The sequence below is a fragment of the Mastacembelus armatus genome, chromosome 21 (assembly GCF_900324485.2).
Source record: "Mastacembelus armatus chromosome 21, fMasArm1.2, whole genome shotgun sequence".
Taxonomy (NCBI): Eukaryota; Metazoa; Chordata; class Actinopteri; order Synbranchiformes; family Mastacembelidae; genus Mastacembelus; species Mastacembelus armatus.
In genome coordinates, this window is record NC_046653.1 from 5,365,233 (window position 1) to 5,392,295 (window position 27,063).

The following is a 27,063-nucleotide window of genomic DNA, read 5'->3' on the forward strand; positions in this document are numbered from 1 at the left end:
CAACCTGACAGAGGCTTCAGCTGCGCTCATTGAGCGCCGGAGATTGGTTGTCCTCGGTGCTCTGCGCCCAAGCCCACGACAGAGGACACTTTGCGGATAGCCTGAAGAGTTTACTCCGGTCCAAAGCCTGCGCTGCAGTGGGGTTGTGCTCTCTGGTAGGACATGCTGCCCAGTCTCATTTGTACGCGATGTGTTACTTTCTGATCAGATCGAGTTCAAATGCGTTTTGGCTTTAATTTTAGCTGTGTCTGCATGCGCTATGGTCGAGCAGTGTGCATGTGTGCTGTTTAGTCCTTTGTAACCTTCTGAACACCACCAAAAACCGGGTCCAGTTAATCCGTCCAGACCTGGCTATGAGAATATGGGTAGAAGAATATACAGTGGCAGCGATCCTTTTGGACGGGATGAGCCCATCTATGCGCGTCAAGTCGTATCACTCTTTAATATTTAATCTACGTCCATCCATCCATCTGTTTTCCACCACCTATCCTTCAGGGTCGCTGCGGGCTGGAGCCAAAGGTAGGCTACATACATTCTCGTGAGCAATCCACGTATGGAGGCATACACCACGGTTGTTCTCTGATGGAGTGACATACTAAAAGTGAGTCAGCCCAGAGATTTACGGGAAGGCGTCAAAGCCTTTCAAAGGCGATACAACCGCCAAAGATCTTTCTTAAAACGCACAGATTGGCCATAAACTGAATCATCGGTTTTACCACCGGTGTGAACGCGTCACTGATACAGCTGTGGCTGACTGTAGTCTGCACGCACAGCTTGCTCGGTTTACCATCCAGCCTGTAGGTTAAATAAGCACTGTTAATGTATTTAAAGGGATGGGGCCCGCCAGGCTTCTCAGCTTGACTGCGCTGGAAATCAGCAGTCATTCAGGTCCATTCAGCGCTGGGGCTTTGATGCAGTCGGTGCTAAATCATCTGCATGGTTACATAAGATGCTGATTTGGTCATCCTGGAAGTTTGTGGGCTGGACGATAAAAAAAAAAAAAAGAAAGCTGGTGAATGATGGCGATCGTGATGTGTAGACTACGAGGAGGACATGATGACGGTGGCCACCACATTTCCGAGGAAAGACGCACTGGAGGGAGGTGACGGCAGAGTTTCTGGACAGGAGTGAACTATTGGTGTCAACACGTCCATCATGGGTTTTGTGGAGTGTTGGGAGTATAATAACTACAGTTTATTTACCACTTTCACACTGGTGAATGGGAAAACAGCATTAATCAATACGAGTTAAAAAAAAATAAATAAAAACGTTTTTTAGTGCTGTTTTTATTTGCTACAGTGCCTCTAACCTTTGATTCAAAATGTCTGACGTTTAAAACACAAGGAAACTGTATCTCTTTATAGTAAAGTTTGGGAACATTTGGCCATAATTATATCCAAACTTGTGATTACTGTTATTTTTATTATTATTAATATTGATAATCATGTATTATTATTATTATTATTATTAATTATAATAATAGATGTTCTCAGTTATATTAAATATGACTAAATGCACACCCAGAAACACATCCTTCGGTATTTTGTCACTGTGGGGGAGTGCTTTGATCACGTGATTGATTGTTGACCTGAAACACAGGGAAACTGTCCCACAGATCAACTATTCATGTTGCAAAATATTGAATTGTGTGTGTCACATCAAACCAGTGAGAAGAGAAAGACCAACAGAAACCTCTTGTGAAATATCTCCAAACCGATCTGATTTCGGCCATTTATTTTGTGTTTATCTGCTGTGACTGTATGTGTTTGTAATTTATGCTTTTGGGAGGGGTCCATGTTCCTACACTGTTAGCAGCCCCAGTGAGCGCCAACACCAACAGATTCACAGTCACAAGTGTAATGATGATGTTCATGAAACTTAACCCCTCATAAATCATCCAGGCTCACTGGGCTTCTGCACCCTGCAAATTATTGATTTACCTCTTGTGCTCTCTGTCCTAGTGTGGCCTACGCAGCCCCTGAAGTATGAGGTGGAAATTATTTTTTTAGACTTTGTCTTGTGTTCCCTCGCAAAAAGATCTGCATTGGGTGCATTAGATTAGTTTACCTAACGTTAATTAGCCACTTGCTAAATGCGTCCCATTACAGCCCATTGCTTGTTGTCACATTTTGTCCGGGCAGGCTATTTTGCTGGCTCCCTTCATTTCAACAAGATAGAAGCGTAATTTAACACTGAGGTCGCATTGACTTTAAACTGGCTTTGTCTTTCTTTATATCATATATTGGTTTTCATACCAGCCGACTTACCTTGAAGTGGCCCTCAATAGCTACCATTCAAAATGTGATGGAAGTGAGCTGCGTGCTACGTTCAAGGGCTCAGTAAAGCCACTGTAATAGATAGATAGATAGATAGATAGATAGATAGATAGATAGATACTGTAGATAGATAGATATTTTATTCATCCCCCATGGGGGAAATTCAGAAAAGCATACGAAAAAACAAAAAACTTAAAAAACACAGGAGCTACTCGGACTTGCTGCCATTCAGAACGGCGCTTTTTTAAAAAAAAAAAAAAATTGATTGTATTTATAAAATTGTAATGCACACTATGCAAATCTTTTTGCGAGGTAAAAACTATTGCGAGCAAACGCAAAACAAAGTCTAAAAAAATAATTTCCATCTGATACTTAAGGGGTTCCGTAGTGGACACTGTGAGAGCTCTCACATTTATTTTTAATGTGTTGTGACCAGTTTCATGTTCTTCCAATATTTTACTGCCCTTCAATTGCATTCAAGTTGAACCTTTCTTGTATTTTAACTTGTATCACATGAGCAATCTTAGTATAAACTATATGTATTTTTCTGTCTGCTTACCTCAGGCTAAAGTTATTGTATTACTCACAAAACACAGCAATGCACATGTGCACCAGTCAAAGCCCTCCCCTCTTGGTTCTGGATTCAGGGATGTGAAACCTTTTGAGGTCATTTTCCACTCATAGATTTTGGAGTGTGGTTTTTTTTTCATATATATATCCAGTTTTTAATTTCAGTACACAAGGTGCCTAGAAACACCTAACATGGGCTAATGCATCTGAGGAGCTCTGTCTGTGTGCAGTGGTTGGCAGTGTGAGCTGCAGTGTTTTGTAGAGGACAGTGGAAAGAGTCTGTGTGGTTTCTAAGGGTGTTCCATGTTTGTGAGAGCTAAACAAACCATCTGTGTCACAGGCTTCCTGATTTACAGTGTGGGAGGGGGTCTCTGGCATGCAAAATAGAGGAAATGGTCCTTCAGATGCTCTGTGTCTGTCTCCCAAAGATGAACTTCCAATACTGTATGGCAGTTAATAAACCACAATCATTTTGCAATCTCAGACTTTTTACTGTCTTTAAATACAAAATTATTGTCAAAACCCAGGCTGCCATAAGCTTTGCCCAAAACTCATCCATTTTATTGCAGTTAATTGATTGAAGGATAAATTAATATCCCAGATGTCTTGGATCCCTTTTAAAGAGCACAGTGTACCATTGTAGTATCATAATAGTCATTATCACAGCTCCTGGGATGACCTGGAGGAAAACCTGTGACAGACTGGTGATCTGTCCAGGATGGACCCAGTCTCTTGCTCCGCACATGTAGATAATGGATGGATGTTCTCTTTCTTATGCTGCCTGCTTGCTCACTCAAACATGCCCCTGTAACTACTGACAGAACAATGAGCACTTCTTATCGTTACATGGAGACTTCTTTAACAATAATGAGAAAAAACTATAACAAAATTAATTTTGGCTAAAAAGGAATGACTATTGCAGGATTTCAGCTGGGCTTTAAATTTATTAGTTCCATGCTTCCTTAGTACTGATAACTATGATACTCTTACATTCAACTTATTGTTTATTATGTTTAGATCTTGATAGCCCAACTGTTTTTCAGCCTTTCTCTGTAGCTGTTCTTTAGCACCCCTTCATATTTGTATTCATAATGCCGCAGATGTCTTCTTCCAAACAGTTCTGCTCTTTTGGATGCCAATAAGCTTGCTGCTTTGATTACTGACAAACAATAGCTTAGCTGAAGGAAAGCAAGTTAATCAGCAGCTATTTCCGCTAATTGTTTCCGTCAGTTTCAAGTTACATTTTCAGCTTTTCAGTTGTGACATTTTGCATTTTTTCATAAATGTACAAGTCAAGCCCACTGAAAAATGTGGTTTCTCAGTTGTGAATGCCATTGTTCCCTATTTCATGTTTCAGATATTAAAAAAATATTCATTAATATAATCATTAGTTGCAGCCACACTGCTATCATACTGTATTTTGGCATTGGTGGCTATCACTGGTTCAGATTTTTAAAAAATCCTAAATACTTCATATTGTTATATATTAATTTTTCATAGTAGCTGGCTTTGTTACATAAGCCCAGAGCATTCAGAGTAACTTGAACCAGTTAGTAATGACGTGAGCTGCACCCTTGGAGGTCAAGTCTAGGGCCAACAGCCAGCACATAGCAGAGTTTCCTTGGCCTTCCTGAGACTGTCTTAAAACAATGATAAATTTGACCCAGCTCCAGGGTTATTTTTGACCTGGTAATACCAGGGAACCACTCACACCAGTCCTGGAAGACCCTGTGTTCACTGTCCAAGTACTGAGAGTCCAGTGAATGCTAAAATATGTAATGTTGGAAAGTGATTATAATATACAACTTTTGTAACCTCTTTTAACTTGCACAAATTATACAGATATAAGAAAATGTCTTATTTGTTTTTGATTTGATTTTTCAACCAAAAGAATGACAATATAATCTAACAGTGATAGAGCTGTCTAATTATCTTACTGTTCCGTGTTCATTTTTTCTCTGTGATCAGTGTTTTTAGCAAAATATGAAGGAGAAGAAGAAGTACTTTATTGATATATGTTGTAAATCTTACCTTTTAATGTAATGGTCTGTTCTACTAACAAAGAATGTGATGTGGAGCTTTTTGGAAATGGTCAGATGGATAGAATGATGTTGATCATAGGGAGCATTGAATGGTGCTTGACTAGCCTGCTGAGAGACCCCCAGGGGCAGCTTTCAAGGTTTACAATGTGTCCACACTGAGGCTGATAATAGAGCTGAAGCACTGCGATGCATTCCACAGATATGAACAACTATTTCCCCCCTCCTCAAATTAAATAAATAAACACCCTTTTAAGCAGTTTTTGACCTCAAAATCCCCTTCCAGCCGTATGCCGGCTTAATGACTACTAATTGCTGTGACAAACACAACCATAAAACCAAAATCTGTGGAAAGCAACAGCCAGATTAGGATGCAGAAGTATCATAAAGAAATGGTAAAAGAGCCCTGTTAAAAATGTTCAAGCTCGTGTCGGCAGTCAGCCTGCCAGTGCACTTAAAGAGCATTACAAGGTCTATTGAAAATATGGCTCTATGTAGTGGAAAGAAGTGGTGGAATTAGCCCCTTTTTCCCACCAGAATATATGCCTCAATTTAAGCACTGAGCGCATGTTATTGAGATTAGGCACATTTGAACTCCTCCTAGAAACTCTACTGAAAAAGCAAAACATTTACATTAACACCAAGGGGAATTACCAGCAGTTATTCAGGTGCAATGCATGATGGAGCCCAGTTTATTTTTAACCAGTGTATTTTTATCTAGCTATTTGTGCTATTTTTTCCTTTGCGTAGACCAGAGGCCCCTGAATGGGATCCTTTGGTAAGTTCTGTAGTACTCAAACTCTTTAATAAGACAACTATGTTGGTGATATGTTGTGTGATATGATATGTTATATGGCTGCAACACATATCAATTCAGATTCAGAAGAGAAACAGGTTTTCAGGCGACATCAGTGCTTTTTGTCGTTGTTCAGTCTCATCATCTGGTTTTTGCAGTCAGTTAGCTTAGCCCAGCAATAAGACTGGAAACAGAGGGAAACTAACTCATTTATTTAATCTGTATAAAGAAAAAATAGTAAAGTTGCAGCTGTTTTGAACAATAACAAAACACAATTGTAGATATTTGTTATATTTACACCAAACAAAACATAGCATAGTCTTAACTGGCCAATATGAATTAGGGAAATGCAAGAGACTTCAAAACAGTTGGCAGGTCCATTCAAGTACATCACAATGTGACCAGATGATTATACTTTTGAAGCTGCACTAATCAATGTTTCCTACTCACAATGGATCAAATGACACAGTAGGATGTCCAAGCAAAAAAGAATATTACTACAGTATTCATAATTCAACTTTTTGGCAGATAAGATCATTTTAAAAAGTCCTAGATTATATTCAACGGAGGCATTTACTGCACATAATTTATCACTAAAATACAGTACCTGCTCACAGCAAGTAGAATATGAGAAAGGTTTGGCAAAGACTGTAAAGCTTAAAGCTTACATTATTGTTTGGGTGTGAAGGGACAAGAATTCCATTGGGCATGCTACATCTGCATCCACCACCCCGTCCTCCACACACTTTCTGCATTGTTTTTAAAAGGGCATGCTTTCAGTAGTCATAATTCATTGTGATACTGGGCTGCATCATCTGCTCTTTGACTGTACAGCCTCAAGAGCTTGAATGACCATAGTAACTGCCCTCATCTCATCTAACGTTGTTTCCTTAGCACCAGAATGAGGCTCTCCTTTACTTGAGGCAGATATATTTTTCTTCTTATCAACCTTCTAACTACATGTGCCCACTCTGACAACACTGGTATGATGGTGCAGAGGGTGTAAGTGCATTGATATGAATATTGGGTGGTTGTCTATTGCTAGACCACTAAACAGAACCTCCCTAATGCCATGTTAATTGCATGCATCAGAGTGGATGGAGTGGGAGTTGAGTATGTCTTCCTGTGGAACAAAGACAACTCCTCCTTTACATCTCTGTGAGATTGTTATTGTTCTCCCTGACAAAAGGAGATGGCCATGGCAACATGGAGGCTTGCATGAGGGCTACTCTGATGTCACAGGCTTAGTAACATCAGTGACTAAACATTATTTCATGAATGAGAAAGGTGTTGACCGAAGCCCTCAGAGACATTTCATCCTTAAAAGCTTCTGGTTTGCTGACCTTCCTCTACCCACTTTGTTCAGCCATCATCAAAAAAAAAAAAAAAAACTAAACATGTTCCGTCCTGCCTGTCCACATTAAGACTTTGTCAGAATCACAGCATCAGTGCATTCCAGTATCATAGGAAGCCAGGCACCACACAGATGGGTTATAATTAATTTGCATTAGTGTAATGTTAAAATGTTGGTACAGTTTAGCTGACAAATGTCTTGATCAGTAGTTTCAAGCAATTTGCACTGAATTTCAAAAGCTAAGAAATCTGTATGACAGGAAGCAGACCACATATGTTGAAACATGTTAGTGGGAACATTTCCGTGTCATTATATTATATCTATCAGTGCTTTCATATTATATGGAATATGTTATATGTTATGGTCATGTTTGGCTTTGGATATAAGATGACCTCCATTATGAACCCATGTGCCAGCTGACCTTGTCAAGGATATCATTGCCCCTCTATTTATTCACCAACTATAGACCTCTAGTACTATACAGTATTTGCTGGGTATTGTCTTGTCTCTTGTTTGTATAGCAAGGATGTGATACTTGCTAGTGTATCCCTGTGGTCAGGTTTGTGTTTGTCTTTCAGATACTAGGAACAGTCAAGCAAACATTGCAGTGCAGCAGTACAGTATTTATTTTTGCCCTTCGCCACATGCATCCAAAAGCATCCAGTGTGGTTTGTCTTAGCTTTTACTGAAAATGAAAGGTTTTAGTACTAAAAACGTTGATAGAATTATTAATTTCTCCAGTTAAATAGGGCAGTTTATTTGTCATATGCAGTAAATGCACAGAAATATGTGTTGGTGGCATTGGTGAACTGTACATATGTCAACAAAACCAAAAACAGTGAACAATTTACTTATTACTGGATGTAGGTCTGCATGTAAAGACTATTTTAGTTAAACATCATAGGCTCTCACTAGCTCACTAACAGACATCAAAATGCCACTGAGGAGAACCTGGAGTCTCACATCCTGTGAGGGCAAAGGGATGTTTACAGCACAGCATCTCTGCAGGGACTGTGGAAGTTGATAAGTACAAGCTGAGCTCTGGCACTGGCTGAGAACACAACAGCTGTTATGCATAGGCTGTTTTTCCAGGTATCTTTCTTCATGCAGGCAGATTTAATAGGTGATGTCAGCTCTTGTGCAAAGTGAACATGACTAACCACTTCTGTGAAACACTCTGAGGTACTTCAGATAATAGTGCACCACCCACAGTGTGCATTGGTCTTTGGTTGGATTAAGTTAACCCAAACAGATTTATAATCAACTGTTGTGCCCCTGCGGAAGCTCCTTGCTGAGCTTTGAGTTGCATTTAGCAAACTATATTTTATAACTGAATATATATTACTTAGCTTCAGGAGTTTGGGTTTTGTTGACTATTTGATTATGTGTTCATGCTTTTCTGTGTTTTGCATCTCAGTGTACTGTATATGACATTTTGATTAATTTTGTTATGTGACAGTTTTAACCACCACATCAGTGAGTTTTGGTGTGATACACAACCAGAGACACACAAATAGTCTTTTGACTCCAGGCTACTGTAGAAAGTAATTGTCAGTCGTAGAACAATGAGTTGAGCAATGAGATAAGAAGTACAATTCAGGAAAGGGCAGCAGAGGAAACTGAACAGTTAACTTTTCATTTGTTGTGTATTATAGCAGCAGGCATTAGCTCTGTAACTTTGTCTCTATAAAATATTTTTAATAACCTTTTGTCTTATAGAAAGACAAGTAACAAATTTATTTTTCTGGACCATGGGTGAGAAATATTAAAATGCAGGCTGACAACAGATTCTGAAAAATGAAATATTGTACTGGCATAGGTCCAAGGCCTCCAACGTCATTGAAAACAGCTTCCACTTATTCTTGGAACTTGTAAAAGGGTGACATGTTATGCCAAGCTAACACCTCTGTACATAGCAGCACAAAAACTGCACTTCTTGTGAAAGTGGTTGTCTTTAATCACTACTTCTACTTTTTAGGTACCTGCAGCTGTTCTCTGCCCATACTTTTCATAGTACATTCATATCGAACACACAAAATGTTCATTAGGAACTTATCTAAGACCCAGACATGCCTCTCAGGAGTTCAAGGAGATGAAATCATATGTAAACTTTTCAGGTTTCAGATTTTCAGGTGGCCGGGAGTATAGATCCAAAGGTGTGGCAGTTTTGCAATAGGCAGTTGTTTTAATAAAGCCACACATACCTCTATAAGACAGTGTCAGGGATTTAAGTTTGCAAGCTGGCTTTGGAGTTTGCTGCCCTTCCAGTGTCAGCAAATGCAGCTTTAGGGTAAGTGAAGAAACCTCATGGACAAAGTACAGTAGGGTTAAGTGTAGGCTGGGTAATCCCACTGCTTCTTGCACTGGAACTAAATGTTGCCAATGACCATAAATTACCTTTTTAAATGATTTGCATATTCTATGTCAGTAGAAGACATGGTTGGTTTAGTACACCCAGAACTAAAACATTATTCTCTGTGTAACACTCATTGTCATTTAGTTTGAATAAAGAATAGTTATTGTACTAAGAAAATTAAAAAGACTAAAGAGTTTAAGACCAATGACTCATCATTAACCTATGACATTTATTACCCAAGGTTTTATCATTCCAGATCAGGCTGTCTGGAGAAGAATATGCTGAAGTTTTTTTTTCCATCATAAATACATTAAGGCCTTTATGGCAGAAATACTGGAAATTTCTAAGTAAAGTCCATTAAAGATGGGAGGGTTCAGTACAGCCCTTAGGCTGTACTGAGGACAGTACAAATGGTAATGTATTAAAATGGTAATGTATTAATACAAAGAAGAAGGCCAAAATAAATGAATATGAAAAAACACTACTGCTACTGTAGATATATGCAATATGTAAGCAGCCACATGTATTGTGAGAACATTCATAAACATGTCTTTTGTTGCCATCTGACAAGACATATCCTCTGTATGGGTGTGCTAATGTATGAGAAGCAACCATATCTAAGAAACAGCTGGGAAAGCTGCCAAAGTGTGTATAAGTACATTTATGTGTTTGCATGCATGTGTAACATAGCAGCTGATTTTTTTTTCTGCCTGTTTCTAACTATAATGTTTTACAATCCCACTTTCAGTAAGCCCCTCCTCTCCAGAATGTAATGCTGTTTTAACTCTGAACAGATTTGTGGAGGCAGTGGGCCAGGTCCTCTGATGATAGAGCCGCAGGGGGAAAGCTTGTAAGCATCCACAGGGTCAGATTCCTTGGTTGTGTACTGACTGATGGCCCCCTGCTTTGCCTTCTCATTTATTTGACAGTGTGTGGTAAGACTGTGTTGAGATTTTGTCAGGGAAAATTGGTCAAAACTAAATGACAAGTTTTCAACCTTTAAAAATCAAATTTTGTCTCTCTCTCAGACACATAAACACTTACACACACATTTATACCAATATAAACTGCCAAATACCTCTTTAAAAATACAATTAGGATTTTCTTGACAAATTTCCAGTTTTGCGAAGAGTGGAGGATTATGGCAGAAATACTGGAAAACATTTAACAGATAAAAAAAGGAAAACACATTTACAGAGCACCTAGAAGAAGACCCAACACATTGGTATCAAACATAAACAAAATTTTAAAAAAAGCTTGACTTTTAGTGGCACACTCTCTCAAGCAGAAGAAACTGAAGGAGCTGCAGACCTGTACTTCTTTGACAGTGAAACATTAGCAGCAGCAGGCAGGCAGACATAGACTAAAGCTACCCGAGCATAAGTACACCCACTGTTTTGCAAATCAGATTTGTACAACCTGAGGGATTTGTTTCCATGTGATTTTGTCTCATCTGCTATGCAGCAACCATGACAAGAAATCCCAGTGGCCTGCAGCTTTGCCGCAAACAGCTTTCTGGCATATTGTTTTGATGAAGCACCAGAATCACATTTAAATATGAAATGTGAAAAAATGTAACACACCTGCTATCTAAATTAAAACTGCTGTCACATTTGAGAATTTATGAATGGAAATGAGATATGGCTCACAAACCCCACAGCAACACCGAGGGCACCTGTGCTTACGTGACTTTTGTCAGACAGCTGGAAACGTTCATAGATCTGTGGTGTTTTGCTGGGCTCGTTCTAGCTGCATATTTTGTCAGCTGTACTTTCACTTTCACCAAGCCAAAATACTAACTACTAGCATTGTCAGAACATTTAACTCCAAGCTGACCTGTACAATCAGTGATGGCATGCTATTTCTGATCAAACCAAGATAGAACCATATGCTCTTTACTCTAGAAGAGTTTCTGGTGGCGACTGCTAGATCAAATCATACAGTCTGTTGTGTTTCATTTTATAATGTTTGTCTTTTACCACTAGAATCTGGGCTGTTGACATCACAGTTTTCAGCATGAGAAAATAGACTCCACAAAGACAACTACTAATTCATCAAAATCAGACATGTGCTCGCGATCTTACATAGTTTACTCACTGTTTACTACCACTAACCAATAATGTCTCATTCCCTGTCTAAATTTAGCCTTTTTTTCCTTTTTCTTTTTTGCTCAATGTGTATTACTGTTATGGTAGTGCCATTCGTGATTTCAGGGGTTCTGATGTTGCTCACTGACTGTACTGTACTGTGCATTCAGTAATGATGATTCTTACTTCATTTTAATCTGATGCATACAAGTGGCCTATAATCACAGGGTTTTCCGATACAGTAGTCTTACTGTGTGTTCCCAGGTTATCTAACAAATACACTGGCACTACTGCAGTACATTAAAGACACTAATTAATTTTTAATTTTTTCTTTTCTGTTCTAGATTTGCAGCTGGTAAAAAATCCTCCTGCGCTGCCATGGCTAAAAGGAAGATGGAAAGCATTGGGCGAAGTTGGCTAGTGGCACTTATACTGATGTGTAATCTCACAAAGGTAGGACATGGAAATAAACACACATAAACATATTAAAACAGACAAATGCTGAAATAAAACAGACACATTATTGAAACTGAATGATGAATGCATGGAGAAATTAAACAATACTGTAAAAAAATGGTGCAGTTCACTATTCAGCATTGACTTTGACCTTATACGTATTTTTGTCAGTTTAAGTTGGGGGTTTTTTTTAAAGGATGAAAATGCTGTCTCAGGCTCGTATCTCCTGTGTAATAAAACGCTAACACATCTGGCTGGCATTGTTTCTGTAAAGATGTTTTGTTTTGTTTAAGCGTATGCATGTTAGTCTCCCTTCCCAGCTATTCTGAGAAGGTTATATATGTATACATATATCCATCCATCCTGTGTGTAAATGAGAGGGACTCAAGTAGAACGGTGAGGTTACAGGGAGTAGAGGTGAAGAAGGTGGAGGATTTTAAGTACCTAGGGTCAACAGTCCAGAGCAACGGAGAGTGTGGAAAAGAAGTGAAGAGACGTGTGCAAGCAGGTTGGAACGGGTGGAGGAACGTGTCAGGTGTGATGTGTGACAAAAGAGTGTCAGCAAGAATGAAAGGAAAGGTGGACAAGACAGTGGTGAGACCAGCAATGTTGTCTGGTTTAGAGACAGTGGCACTGAGAAAAAGACAGGAGGCAGAGCTGGAGGTAGCAGAGCTGAAGATGTTGAGGTTCTCTCTGGGAGTGACGAGGATGGATAGGATCAGGAATGAGGACATCAGAGGGACAGCTCATGTTAGATGTTTTGGAGAAAAAGCCAGGGAAGCCAGATTGAGATGGTTTGGACATGTTCAGAGGAGGGACAGTTAATACATTGGTTTTACCAATGTATTCACTGTCCCTCTCAAACCACTCATTACCATGCTGCCCTTACATATAATAAGTATGTACATTTACTGTACTATACTATATATATATGTATATATATATGCTTATGAATTGGCATGAAAACTTTTATTAATCTTTTCACCCCTTCCTTGCAGTTTTTTATAAAGGCAAGCCCAGAAGTCAATGAAACACAGCAGCAGCATTCAACCAGCGTCTACCATGACATCGGACTGACCAGGAACAAGATAGTTAGTGCGCAGTTTGAGTGTTATCAAAAGATAATGAAGGACAATACCATGAGCAAACAAGGTAGAGTAGCTGTGATGGTTCATGTTTAGCATCAGTTGTATTGTAAGGTTTATGTTTTATTGGAAAATAATTAATTGTATTAATTATTTGAAAATGCTCATGAATATTTGTCATTGCTGGTTAGCCCCTAACACTCTCTGTGGTTTTAGAGCCCATGTGTAATCGCACTTGGGATGGCTGGCTCTGTTGGGACGACACTAAAGCAGGAATTGTTGCAGAGCAGCACTGTCCAGACTATTTCCACGATTTTGATCCTTCAGGTGAGATTTGTGGCTCATAGTAACCAAATCTCTTTGAGTGTTTCCCCTTTTAGTTCAATTCATATGACTTAATGAGAAAAATGGTATTCAAATTGGAACACACAAAAGTGAATGTGTTGGCACTTTTCAAATAAATCTGTGCATTGCACTTTGTTGATCCACTCGACATACAAGCGAGCATGTATGGATTATATGTGTAAACATTTCTTCAAGTGTATCTTTCTGTTTATGACTTAAACTCTAATGGGCATTTATTAATAGTATTTTCATGTATGCAGTGGTGTAAATACATTGTGTTTCTTCATTGTAATTGCTGAAAGATTGTAAAATAAAAAAGAAGAAACTTCATCCTTCAACAAGATATGCAGATACATCCTCACCTGGGGCTAATAGGCTAATAGTTATTGTATGTCCAATCTTTGCCTGCAGAGATGGTTACAAAGATTTGCACTGACAATGGTCATTGGTTCCAGCACCCTGAGAGCAACCGGACATGGACCAACTACACCCGCTGCAATGAACACACCGTTGAAAGCAGAGTGGTTGGTCACTTTATAAAATGGCATTAAAAGTATATAATATATAGTTCAAATGACATGCATCATATTGCATGAGTAGATATTTATGTCGTATGCATATGTTTGAGAGCAAAGCACAAATGTTGGCATCATCTTGAGCTTATATTTACCCAGTGCAAATGGGAATCTGACTGTTATAATGTACTGTGTCTTACTGTGGATCAGTGTTTTGATCAGTGGGACGGTGAGAATCACTGGTTGAGGAGTCACCAAAATCATTACATTCTAGCATTGTCTATGGACCATGAATATCCATAACAGATGTCCTTATTTGTCCATTTTCTACTCAGGACAATTACTTAATGTAAAACGTGATTTGGTTGTCGTCCTTACATCAGTTACTAATTTACTATAGGAGAGGATATGAGATTATGTATGGAAACATTCAGGTGTATAGATACAGTCTCTCACAACAGTCATCATTAGGAGATCTATATCATTTAATTTGTGTCTCTTGTTTCCTTCCAGACTGCAATGAACCTTTTGTACTTAGCCCTCATAGGACATGGACTATCACTGACCTCCCTCTTTGTCTCCCTTGGAATATTCTTCCATTTCAGGTAAGCCAGCAAACCTTGTCTTAACATGCTTCATAGATTGAGATTAGATTAGTTTTATAGGTATTTCTTGTCCCTTTCATAAATCAGTAGCCAAGTGGTAATGTCATCTTTTTCTTTTTGCAGGAGTCTAAGTTGCCAAAGGATCACCCTTCACAAAAACCTCTTCTTTTCTTTTGTTCTAAACTCTGTGATCACCATCATTTGGTTGACAGCAGTGGCAAACAACCAGGAGCTGTTGCAGAAGAATCCAGTGAGTTTATGTATTGATTTTGAATTATTATGGTCCATTTTAATATTTCTATGGTTATATAGATTTTTACAGTTATATAGTTATATAGTGAAAAGTTGTTATAAAAAGTGCACTCTTGGTAATGAAGGCTTTATTTTTCAGTGTTACTACAGCAACATTATGTATTTACTTAATGTAACTGTAACAGTACTGCACCAGGACATAACAGAAGCAGAGTAAAAAAAATGTAATATGCCCCATTCACATTTGCATGTTGTTCTTCCTCAGACGAGCTGTAAAGTGTCCCAGTTCATTCATCTGTACCTGTTTTGCTGTAACTACTTCTGGATGCTGTGCGAAGGAATATACCTACATACTCTCATTGTGGTGGCTGTGTTTGCTGAGAAGCAGCACCTGATGTGGTATTATCTTCTAGGCTGGGGTAGGCACTGAGATCAAACCTGACCTATCTGTATGTTCATTAACAGTAAAAAAAATATAGGATGATATTAGATTTAACTTGAATTAGCAGTGAAATAAATGAAACACAATGTAAGTCTTTCAAAATGCAGGATCTTATATAATTTAATTATTCACTCTTTTGTTTTTCCAGGCTTTCCACTTATTCCAGCTTCCATACATGCCGTTGCTAGAAGTTATTACTACAATGACAAGTAAGCAGGTGCAAGGGTGGGAGGGTACAGTGGCTGTCACCTTTAAAAGCTAAATGCAATTCAGTACTTACAATTTCAGCTGAAAGACGCAGTTAACTGGACCAACATAAGAATTATCCATCCATCCATCCATCTTCTACCGCTTATCCGGGGCCGGGTCGCAGGGGCAGTAGCCGAATCAGGGATACCCAGACTTCCTTCTCCCTGGACACTTCCTCCAGCTCTTCTGGGGGGACACCGAGGCGTTCCCAGGCCAGCCGGGAGACAAAGTCCCTTCAGTGTGTCCTGGGTCTTCCCCGGGGCCTCCTCCCGGTGGGACATGCCCGGGACACCTCCCCAGGAAGGTCCCCAGGAGGCATCCGAAACAGATGCCCGAGCCACCTCAGCTGACTCCTTTCGATGTGGAGAAGCAGCAGCTCTACTCCGAGCTCCTCCCGGGTGACCAAGCTCCTCACCCTATCTCTAAGGGAGCGCCCGGCCACCCTGCGGAGGAAGCTCATTTCAGCCGCTTGTATCTGTGATCTTGTTCTTTCGGTCATGACCCGGAGCTCATGACCATAGGTGAGAGTAGGAATGTAGATTGACCGGTAAATCGAGAGCTTCGCCTTCCGACTCAGCTCCTTCTTCACCACAACGGACCAGTACACCGACCGCATTACTGCTGCCGATGCCTCGATCCGTCTGTCAATCTCACGTTCCGTCCTTCCCTCACTCGTGAACAAGACCCCGAGATACTTAAACTCCTCCACTTGAGGCAGGATCTCTCCCCTGGCCTGGAGATGGCAAACCACCTTTTTCCGGTTGAGTACCATGGCCTCGGACTTGGAGGTGCTGATTCTCATCCCTGCCGCTTCACACTCGGTTACAAACCCTCCCCAGCCCAGCGCACGCTGGAGATCCTGGCTCGATGGAGCCACCAGGACAACATCATCTGCAAAAAGCAGAGATGAACTCCTGTGGTCCCCGAACTGGACTCCCTCCGGCCCCTGGCTGCGCCTAGAAATTCTGTCCATAAAAGTAATGAACAGAACCGGTGACAAAGGGCTAAGAATTATGTTAATTATATTCTGTATCTGTGGCAAAGATTCTCTACTATTATTTGCTGTTTGTTTGTCTGCATTTTGTACAGTTCAGCAACACAGTAAACCTGGCTTTTATGAATTCTCCTAAGCTGTTCCCTCAAATAAATTTTCAGAAAGCCCATTCATCTGTGTCATGGGTCAGCTGGCATGTGATGCAGTGATACTGTTGTGTAAATGTTTCTCTGTTGTCCTCTCTTCCACTGTAGCTGTTGGATTAGCTCCAAAACATCGCTACTCTACATCATCCATGGTCCCATTTGTGCTGCTCTTTTGGTGAGAAGGCTCAAGTTTTTTTCTCTAGGGAAAAGTAAATCATAATAATATTGATTTATGAAAATAAACAAGATTTGTTGCATATTTCACTTGGTGCACTTTTCCTGTTTCGCAATGAGGAACAATAAGCTGTTTTTGTCTCTTCTGAGCAGACACTGTGTGGGGCCTGTAAGCAGGAGACAGTTTCATATCATGCATAATTGTGGATCTGCCCCTCTGAGGATGGACCCTCTGGTCCCCAGACCAATTTTACAGTCTCAGAATTCAGATCAGCACAGCTAGGAATGTTTCAGATAAAACTGGTCCCTTATGACACCCTCAGCACTAAAATACCACCCTCAGCCTCAAATAACTAAGAATTTGCTCAGATCCTTTAAGGACAATTAAGGTCTTGTAGTTTTGCTCACCTTGTTTTCCAGCCTTTCTCAAAGAGGACAGTTTATGAACCGAACAATGTGACTGTCAAAATTTTGTTTCATGTAATAATAGTAAGAATAGAAGTCTGAGCCTGTGAGCTGTATGTAAGTCATCAGAATAGCTATTTAGGATATAGACTTTGTGACTGAACATTTACATTTTTTTAATGCCTGATAACACATCCTCTCTGCTGCTATCTCTATAGGTCAATTTGTTCTTTCTTCTGAACATCGTGCGAGTGCTAATCACTAAACTGAAAGTGACCCATCAAGCAGAGTCAAGTCTCTACATGAAGGCAGTGAGAGCCACTCTTATCCTGGTGCCTCTTCTGGGAATTCAGTTTGTCCTGCTTCCCTACAAGCCAGCGGGACGGGTCTCCTCTGAGATATATGACTACATCATGAACATACTGATGCATTACCAGGTAAGGAGCTGGTCAGTGGCCAGTGAGAAGGTTTGAGTTGCTTTGTATTTTATTCAGCCAAGCCACATACTTTCTGTTGCATGCACTACAATGACTCTGTTCCCTGTTTGGGAAGCCTTTTACATATACCGTATATCATATATTATGATAATGATGTGATAGTAAAGTAACTGTGGCCTGGATATGAACATAATTTTCTTAACTCTAAGCAAAAACATTCCAGTCAGCCTCAGATAAAACTTTGGGAACAGCAACGGGAAGGAAGGCAAGAATTGGCTGAACTTAAAGGGGCTGAAATCATGTTGGCGAGGCATTATCTGATAATGATGTGCTGTCCCAGCATGGGCAGTGCACAATGTCTTGTGCAAGAGGCTGAATCAGCTCTCAAAATGCATTCAGTTTAACCTTAGCTTCAACATGCCAGTCATCTACAAACAGCTAAGACCACTTAGCAAGGTGAATGTCTTTTCATGTTTTCATGTTTCATTTCACATTCCAGGGTCTGCTGGTGGCCACCATCTTCTGCTTTTTCAATGGAGAAGTAAGACAGCGTTATGACCTTTCACTGTGTTTTTTGACCTGCATGCAAGCATAAATACATTTATCCACATTTGCCTTTTGGCAACTTCCTCTGCACTCTCTTTGGAGGAAGGTGGAGTAGGGTTATATCTTTACCTAACAAAAGCAAGTACACATTTCCTAAAATATCAAACCACACACATTGTAGTTTTTATCAACTAATGCTTCCTCAGCGGTCCTAATATCTGAAATGCGGTCTCTGTGGTTAGGTCCAAGCAGTTCTGAGGAGGCACTGGCACCAGTATCACATCCAGTTTGGCAACAGCGTAGGAAGCCATTCAGATGCACTGCGCTCAGCCTCCTACACGGCTTCCTCCATCACTGAGGTACAGGGCTGTTACAGCATCGACAGCCACACAGAACACATGAACGGCAGGAGCTGCCATGACGCAGATGCCTGCATCTTAAAATCAGACAGCCCCTTCGCCTGACAGCAGACTCTAAGTGTCCCATCCCACCTGGAAAAACTGCAACATTTTTGGCTCTGCAAGGAAACTTGCCTCTTTTTAAGGATACAAAAGAAATTAGTGAGAAAAGGTTTGTATAACTAGACTCTCACCCAGGTGAAGGAACTCCTCTCTGTCACAGACACACACACTTTAACAGTACTGTAAATGAGCTTGGTACAGCTGTTCCTGCTCTGTCTTTTCTCTCCAGTTTGAACTTGATCTAAGATGCATAATGGTAACCACGCAATGTTTCTGCCTAACAAATTTGTTTTTAAATCGATGAATATTAACTGCTTGGCTCTTGTCTTGAGGGGCATGTCATGCACAACATGCCTTTGGCTTCACTGTATATTCTTTTGACACGGTTAGTGCCAAACCACGAAATCCTTCCTGCCTCCTTTTTTTTTTTCAATACAGAATCAGAAAAGAGAACATCTTACAAGTGCATAATAATATTTAAAGCTACATTATTATACCTTTCACATTCTAAACTTAATTTATATGAACATATTCTTTATTAAAAGAAAAAAAAAATTAAACTACAATAAATACCATACAGTATTTATTTCTCTTTACCAGCTTCACATAAAGATTCAAAGCATTTCTTTGTTTCAGTGTTTGTTTTTGTGGGTGTAGTTAATGCAGATGGTTTACTGAATCATGCCGTTAGCTTGCATGGATCAGTTTTAAAGATTTCATCATGCTAAAGTTTGAGCCTGTTTAAGTGATCCTTACTTACAATTGCATCCTTTAAACCACATGGTAGGTAGTAGTATAATATGTTAGCACAGTATTATCACTAAGACGCCAACTTGAAATCACATGTATTCTGCTCATTATACTTGAATGTAACAGTTAGGTTAAACGATCTGACTCTGCTCAACATAAATGCATCACATTCCCATTCACTGCTGTCTTTAGCCTTATTCTTCCCTAATTACTTGCATACAAGTGAGATGTTCAGACCAAAAGCAGCGCTGTGTTAAATGCAGGTGTGTTGTCTCAGGTATTGGTGTGGACATACCATATGATTCTCTGGTTTGAGTAATTCAGTAGGTTTTAATGAATAGTCTTTTTCTTTTTCAAGTTTTCTACACTGATAGAATGGCTCTACCATCCTTATTTGACACAAAAATGCATTCTAAAATTAAAGCAAAACTAATACATTTAGCCAATTCAAGTGAATGTCTTCATGCTAGCTAATCACATGTATGTTCAATGATTCAGTCTTTTTCAGGTAAAGCACAAAGAGGGAATTTTGTGCCAAGATGTCTATGACTTTGAAATATAGCCATCTTATTTTGGCTCATATCAGCTTCAGTGTTGCTGTGTTCCAAAGGTATCCTTCAAAACTATTCTGAAAATGATACATGATTACAGTGAGCACATTTTTCATTTGTTTACTAAAACAAATAAAACACAATTTGGAAAAATTTGTAAAGCAAAAATATTTTCATGCTTGTTCTATAGGTAAAAGCTAAGTTTTAAGGAAACCCAGTGGAAGCAGATTTTATACGTGATACTTACACGTCCACTGGAGCTTCTGGTCCTCTACAGCAAACCAGCAGCAGATCGGTGTTGAGTGATTGATACAACAAATGCTATAGTCTGCTTCCCCATCAGTTCTGTTTATGTGAGGTTTGACTTTTTCAATTAATCCTGTGGCGCTTTCTTCCTCTCGTCAGCGATCTAACTCCTAATAATCCCAAAACAATAGTGGAAACACACATACCCACTAACATCCATGCATAATGCTATGAGGAAATACAGTATTTTACAACAAAAAACTTACAGTCACAGTTTATACTTGTGATGGTGAGATAAGTGCATTTCTGCTGCTGTGTTGCATTGTGGCAGAAATTGAGTGAAGTTTAACATTTTTGCTTTTCTGTTTCTGCTTTTTATGATGTTGTTGTGATGATGAGTCCTCATGTTTGTCAAGACACACACACACACACACACACACACACACACACAAAGTGATCTCATTCATTGAATGAAGTAGCTGCATATTTTTCACAGTGCTAATCAGTCTGAACATAGCCTTATTTAGAAATACATCAATGAGATTATCATGTCTGACATCTACATAAAGCTGTGCTAAAAAATAAATAAATAAATAAATAAATGTTCTTTGTAAAGCATTTAGCTCAAGCTGGCTGCTACAGACCTGGTCAATAATCACTGCACTTTATAATTATGTTGTCATTTTAAATATTGAAATCACAAAACCTCTATTTTTTTTTTCTTCATTTTAGAACATTTTTAAAACATTGTCCAAAATGCTGGGAACATGAGTCACTATTACCTGATGTAAATATCTATGTATATATAGCAAGAAGAGGACAGGACAGGTTGAACCTGTGAGCATGTGTGGTGGTGTGTGTGCATGATTTTTCAATACAGTATTTATGGCTGCATCATTGTCAAATGCATAGAACCAGGACGGTCTTATGTGTATATTCCACGATTTGCAGGACACCGGTAAGGGAGTTGTGTGTTCTACTCCTGTGTGTTAAATCGGGAAGGGTGGGAAATGGTCTGGGGTTAGTAACTCGGAGCTTTCAACAAGCAACTGTATTTTTCCTGCATTATTGTTCATCTTCATTAGACTCTGTCGCCTTCCTGTTTTGCCTGTATTTGAAAGTGAAGAAAGAACATACCACTATCTTCTGTAAGCATTATTCATGCCATAGTAACCCCAATCATACATAAACATGAAACAAATCTCTGCTACTTCTAGTTTTTTTCAGATACATGTGAATATGTACCTCAAACTTACCTCAAAGAAAAAGAAGGTCATGTATTGATAGATGAGTCATTCTTCTGGCTGTGTTTTCTGATGACTTTTAAACAGGAAAAACAACATTTTTAAGAAACATTAACTATATACTAAACTATGTTATTTTCATCTATGGAAAAATATTCTTGGCTGCCAGTGTTTGAGGTAGAGTTAGTTTATAATAGAAGTTAATTTATAATCTTCTAAGAAAATGATATACAGTATGAAATCCCCCTGCAATATCACAGATACTGTACAGTTTGTACTTTTTATGCCAGATCTGCAGGACAGTATATCAGTTTAATTTTAAACTATACAGCCATCATTTATGTCTGTCACTGTACTGTTTTGCAGAAAAGCATTAGGAATATGTCAAAACAAAGTGATTTCTTCTAGTGATACATCATGATCATTTAAGAAGCTGCAGTAATTATGGAACTATGGAAAAGCAAATATTTTTGACAAATCTAGTAACTCCTGTGTACCCATTATGTTATCTATTTATGTGTGAATTACTTTCATAACTTACCAAAGGGTTTTTAAAATCTCCAGTGACAATTTGATGTAATATTGTAAAGTATGACTAAAGCATTGAGGACAATGTCTTTCGTTTTTGTTTGTACTGTACTGTATTTATCTTTGATAGTTTTGACTGCACACTGCTGTTTGAATGTAACCAGTGGTGTTTTATTCTGTGGATTTGAGAAACACGCATATGTGTGCGTGTGTGTGTGTGTACATACAATGTCTCTTTTATATTATTTCAGTAATTTAGATAATGTTGCTATCTTGTGTGTATCTGCATACTAATACAGTATAGTATAAAACTAGCCCTCAATTTTAGTTGTGTTTTTCTTTGTGTTCTGGTATGTTTTTCTGTTGAATGTACATTTACCAGTGGACCATGTTTGGTGGTATATTTATTAAAGCACCAGATCTTGCTTCATCTTCAAAAACACTAGCAGGAGTTATCATATAAATGTTTATTTATAATATACACTTAGTAAACACAATTTATTTTTAGTGTCAAAGTCAAATCTGACAAATTTTTAAAAACTGCATAATGCATTAACACTTTGTTGCTCTATGGTGGGCTTTTCTTTTTATGTCATTCAGGTCCCTAATGCAATGCATGCATAGTCTGTTACAGAAATATTTGTTAAGTGAGGGTCATTACTAAGACTCTAGAAATACAAATGATCCAGGGTCCCACATAGTCAGTAATCACTGTGATTTTTGCTATACAAATTCTAATCACAATACAAACTCCTACTTTTCATCTTGATTCTGTTCTACACTTCTCCTGCAACACAGATAACATAACTGATCTCCACAATCACTGTGTTGTTGTATGATAGCATTACATTGTACCACTATGTGTGATTATTGTGCATAGTTGGTGTTAAAATAGATCGATGTGGCAGTGTGTCAGATGGCCAGTGTAAACTGGACACAATAGCCGTTGGCACACAGTGTGTGAAAATGTCTATTAATGCAGCAATAGGCCTGTGTGTGCCGTAGGGATGTTTCCCTTCTTTCCCTTCTTTCTACTTCAATAAATTTTTTGTCCCATAGTTTGTAAAATCCTCTTATTATCATAGACCCCACAAAGCTACAGTGTAATTCACACCCTGCAATTTTCTATGTCTATATACTGTATATCATTGTATGTACCGGTATACTGTTTTCAGTAGGGATGGGAATTGATAAGAATCTAGTGATTCCGATTCCTTATCGATTCTTATTTATCGATTCTGGTTCCTTATTGATTCTCATTGGGTTAGGGAATAAATTATAGCACAAGTGGGTTTGTTTGAATTAATTCTTTAATGTAAAAAATGGACTAACATTTTGCATTCGATTCGAACAAAATTCAGAATTCCTCTGTAGAAATGAACATTTCAGAAGACAGCTTGTTGTAAGCTTCACTTCCACTGTCATCACCACCACCTTTGTTAAGCAGCCTATCAAACACGTTACATTTGTGCAAATTAATTGCATGCTGTGTGGTTAAATGTTTATGCATGTTGGAGGTATTTCCTCCGTTTGTCGTAATGAAAGTTCCTTCAATGGGATATTAGTAGGTGTAATATGATACATTGATTCTGGAGTGCAAGATAATGCACCAGTAGCATTTTTTGACATTGCACACATTAACGACAATCTGTGTCCCAAAGCTCTGGAAACTCTGTCATGGCATTTATGCATATTCACAAAAAGGTCCTAATGATCTGTAATAATTATCTGTTTTCACTATCTGCTTTGACACAAAGAACTCCAGCAGTACATGAAAAGCAGAACTCCTATTTAATGTTATCTCACCAGAGTGCACTGGTAATGTCATTCCACACGGTGCTTTCAGAAAAGTTCAAAAGTTCATTCACAACTCTCCGACTGGAGAGCATAAGGCTCAGGACATGTTTCCAGCAGCCTGCTCTGTACTCTGTTTTGTCCAATTATAACTCCCAGCACCAGTCATTTACTGCTGCTCCACTGCCCCCAACCATGCGGAGCTTACATGCACAATTTCTTATGATCCTTTTCCAGCTTTGCAGCATGTGGTAGGTGCGGCTGTGATCTGAGTCACCTTAGCAGAAGTTTTAAAAACTGTATAACTTAATTCAGGGCTGAAACATACATTTCCGGTAGTTCTATGTGAACAGACATTTCATGTGTTTTTCTCTGCTGCTGGTAGCTTGTCTCCCTCTGCGTGACCTCAATAAGTAATGGCTGCACACACTTGCTGGTAACTACAGAGGAGAGGCTGCTTTAGGGAACTGTCACCTGCATTTAACCTCAAAAGTAGTGATACATTTGTACACTGGACTGTATAACACAGGGGCTGTTATGCTGTTGTTTCATTTAGACTTTTTGACTGCAGCGAGATACTGTCTTAGAGGTAGATTTGTCACCAGTAATCATTGGTATTGTGCAGTCTGTGTTAATTAATCCACATCAGCCAATGTTCCAACTCCACATCAAGTGTGTTAGATACATAACCAAGTGTACTTAATGTGTGTACTTTGTGTGTTTGTGTAACAAATCAGACTCTGATGTCAAAATTCAACAGATCTTTCCATCAGTTTTCTGCAGGCTCTCTGCTTTCCATCTCGTCTCTGTGTGTTCATGGAGAGAATTCATGAAGCTGCTTGATAAGTGCAACTTTTTCATTAATGTTAAAATATTATCAGCTTTCACAGACATTTCATCAACTCGCCTTAGAGTAAATTCACATTTTGCCATGTGTTGCATTCACATTGTTAATGGATGCTTTTTGGCTTTGACTGAACTTTGTTCGTCAAGCTTGGTCCATGTGTTAAGCTGATTTAAAATAAAAAATCAATCCAGTTACTGGCTCAGGGGAAATTAGAAGGGATTCAAGAGAAAGATAACAATTTTGCAATGTGCCACATCTTGACTGGATTGATGTTGTTGAATTACCTTCTGACTCTGGTAACATATATGTGCATGAGTTTCCCACTGAGGAAAAGGTTCATCCTTAATCAGGAGTGCAGTGGTAAGACAGATTTGATTAATCTCAATAACTTAGCTTCAACCTTTCACTGCACCACACTGAAAATACTCCACAAAATGAAAAGGCGCCAATGTATTTGTCTGTCACTATCTAATCACCCCATCCTGTATTCCTTCATGATAGCAGAGGAAATGGGACGAGGGGGGGCCTTTAGCCTAATGAAAACATTTTGCCTGTCTTGTACTGATAGCTGCTGCTGTGTATATGAAGGCGAACTGCCAGCTTCAATATAGAAAGACACTTAGCAAGATTGTTTACTTTTGGAGATTCTCGGAAATTAGTATGTGCAGGTCAGTGTTTTTCTTAATTTTATATCATTAATTTTCCCTGAAATGTCAAAATATTTATCCCATCGTATAAAAGAAATTTTCAATCCACAGTAGCTGGTGTATGTCACAGTTAGACTGTGGACTAAAAATAGGCTGGCTGAGACATTATTACTTTTTTGCAACATAATGTAACAGGAAATTGAGCCTGAGTCAGTCTGACCTCCATATTTCTCTCACTAACTCTTTACCCCATAACTTCCCAGCTGGATCCTCTCTTAGTTCACAACATGGGCAGGTGCAGATATCTGAGAGTCCTGCTTTTGCTTCTCCTAGGTGTCTGGGGTTCACCTAGTCTTTCCATTCCTTGGGAAACACCAGGCGGGCTTTGGTCTACATGATTTGAAATTGTGAGGCAGTGAAACTGAGCCACTGGTGACCTGTCCAGGGTGTACCCCTGCCTTCCACCCGAGAGAGAGCTGGGATAGGCTCCAGCAGATCCCCGTGACCCTGAGCCAGGAAAAGCGGGTATAGAAGATGGATGGATGGATGAAACTGAGCCAGAGATGGTAGTTAAAATTAAGTTTGTGACACTGAGATCAGTTGGGGCAATGAAAGCAATTTGAAGTCTCCCATGATTTGAGGCACAGAGTCTCAGAGGGATGAAAATGGAGTGGAAAAAGCCCAATCCACACAGGTCTATTGCCTAGTGTTGGCAGGAGGTTAGAGGAGGGTAATGTTACCCTGTTGACGGAGAAGACCAATAAGGGAAGAAGATGACATGTCACTGAGCTGTGCAAGAAGTAATCTGACCTGAATTCTTTTGTTTGAGGAGGTTGGGTAGTGTGAGAGCGAGAGTAGGTAATCCTACATGCAGCACAGATCAGGTTATTTTTCAGGAAGATGGACTTGCTGCAGTGGCATTTCATGCATATCAACATGTTTGGGTGGAATGGTTAATATTGTTTTATTATTTTCAGAGAAATGCTGGTTAACCAAATGCAAAAAGGGGTTAAAGAATAGTATATGAGGCACAGAGTTAATCATAAATATTTTTTCATAATTATTTTCCTAAAATATATTTCTTATATTGAAAAGTAGGATTATATCAACATGCACACCCATATTTTTTGTTTAAGGAAAGTTTATATCAGCAGGGTGGCAGCTGTATTGCTCAGTCTGTGGAGCTGTGCTATGTCTGTAAATCTATATCCAGCTTGAGGAGCTTCCAGGAAGTAGCTAATGCACATCAGCCAAAAGCTGTTTGGCAGCTGATGCTTTGGAGTGTGATGACAGATGTAGCGTAACAGTGGCACAGACGCTGCAGAAAGTGAGAATAGAAGCATAAGCTGTGACAGAGCTTTTTGCGTGTGTGTAATGAGAGCTCTGGGTATGTGCATAAGTGCATGTGTGTCTCAAAATGTATCACTGGAACTTTGTGTATTCATGTTGTGGTAGCATTTGTTGCTATTTTGTGCAAATAAGTAGTAACTATTCAGTCCTAAATATTTGCATATTGTACACTTTTGCAATTTCTGCATGTTGGTGCCTTTGTGCTCATTGAAACAGTAATATGCTCACTGTGTGCCATCATACTTCCTGTAAACTTGGATTAGAGACCAGAGGTTTATGGATTTAACTCTTGGAAACTTAAATATGGCTATTTTGATACCATTGTTGGGTTGTGGACTCTGGGTTGGGTTGGGATGGGAACTGCATACATCATCTGTCCTGTCAGGTTGAAGATATGTGAAAGTGAAAGTGACTCGTGTAGCCAAGTATGGGGATCCATTCTCAGAATTTGTGCTCTGCATTTAACCCATCCCAAAGTGCACACACACCATGAACACACACCTGGAGCACTGGGTA

The 27,063-nt window shown here is 39.2% G+C and overlaps 1 protein-coding gene across 1 annotated transcript; it reads left to right on the forward strand.

Annotated features, from left to right (window-relative positions):
- calcrla (calcitonin receptor-like a) lies at window positions 1-22,225 on the forward strand. The gene is made up of 13 exons (XM_026296383.2): window positions 1-155; window positions 11,823-11,931; window positions 12,933-13,086; window positions 13,236-13,346; window positions 13,776-13,888; window positions 14,393-14,484; window positions 14,608-14,734; window positions 15,002-15,155; window positions 15,327-15,387; window positions 16,676-16,742; window positions 17,365-17,583; window positions 18,083-18,124; window positions 18,372-22,225. The coding sequence occupies exons 2-13, from the start codon at window positions 11,857-11,859 to the stop codon at window positions 18,591-18,593; spliced, it is 1,437 nt and encodes a 478-aa protein (XP_026152168.1). The 5' UTR covers window positions 1-155; window positions 11,823-11,856; the 3' UTR covers window positions 18,594-22,225.
- The last annotated feature ends 4,838 nt before the right edge of the window (window positions 22,226-27,063 follow it).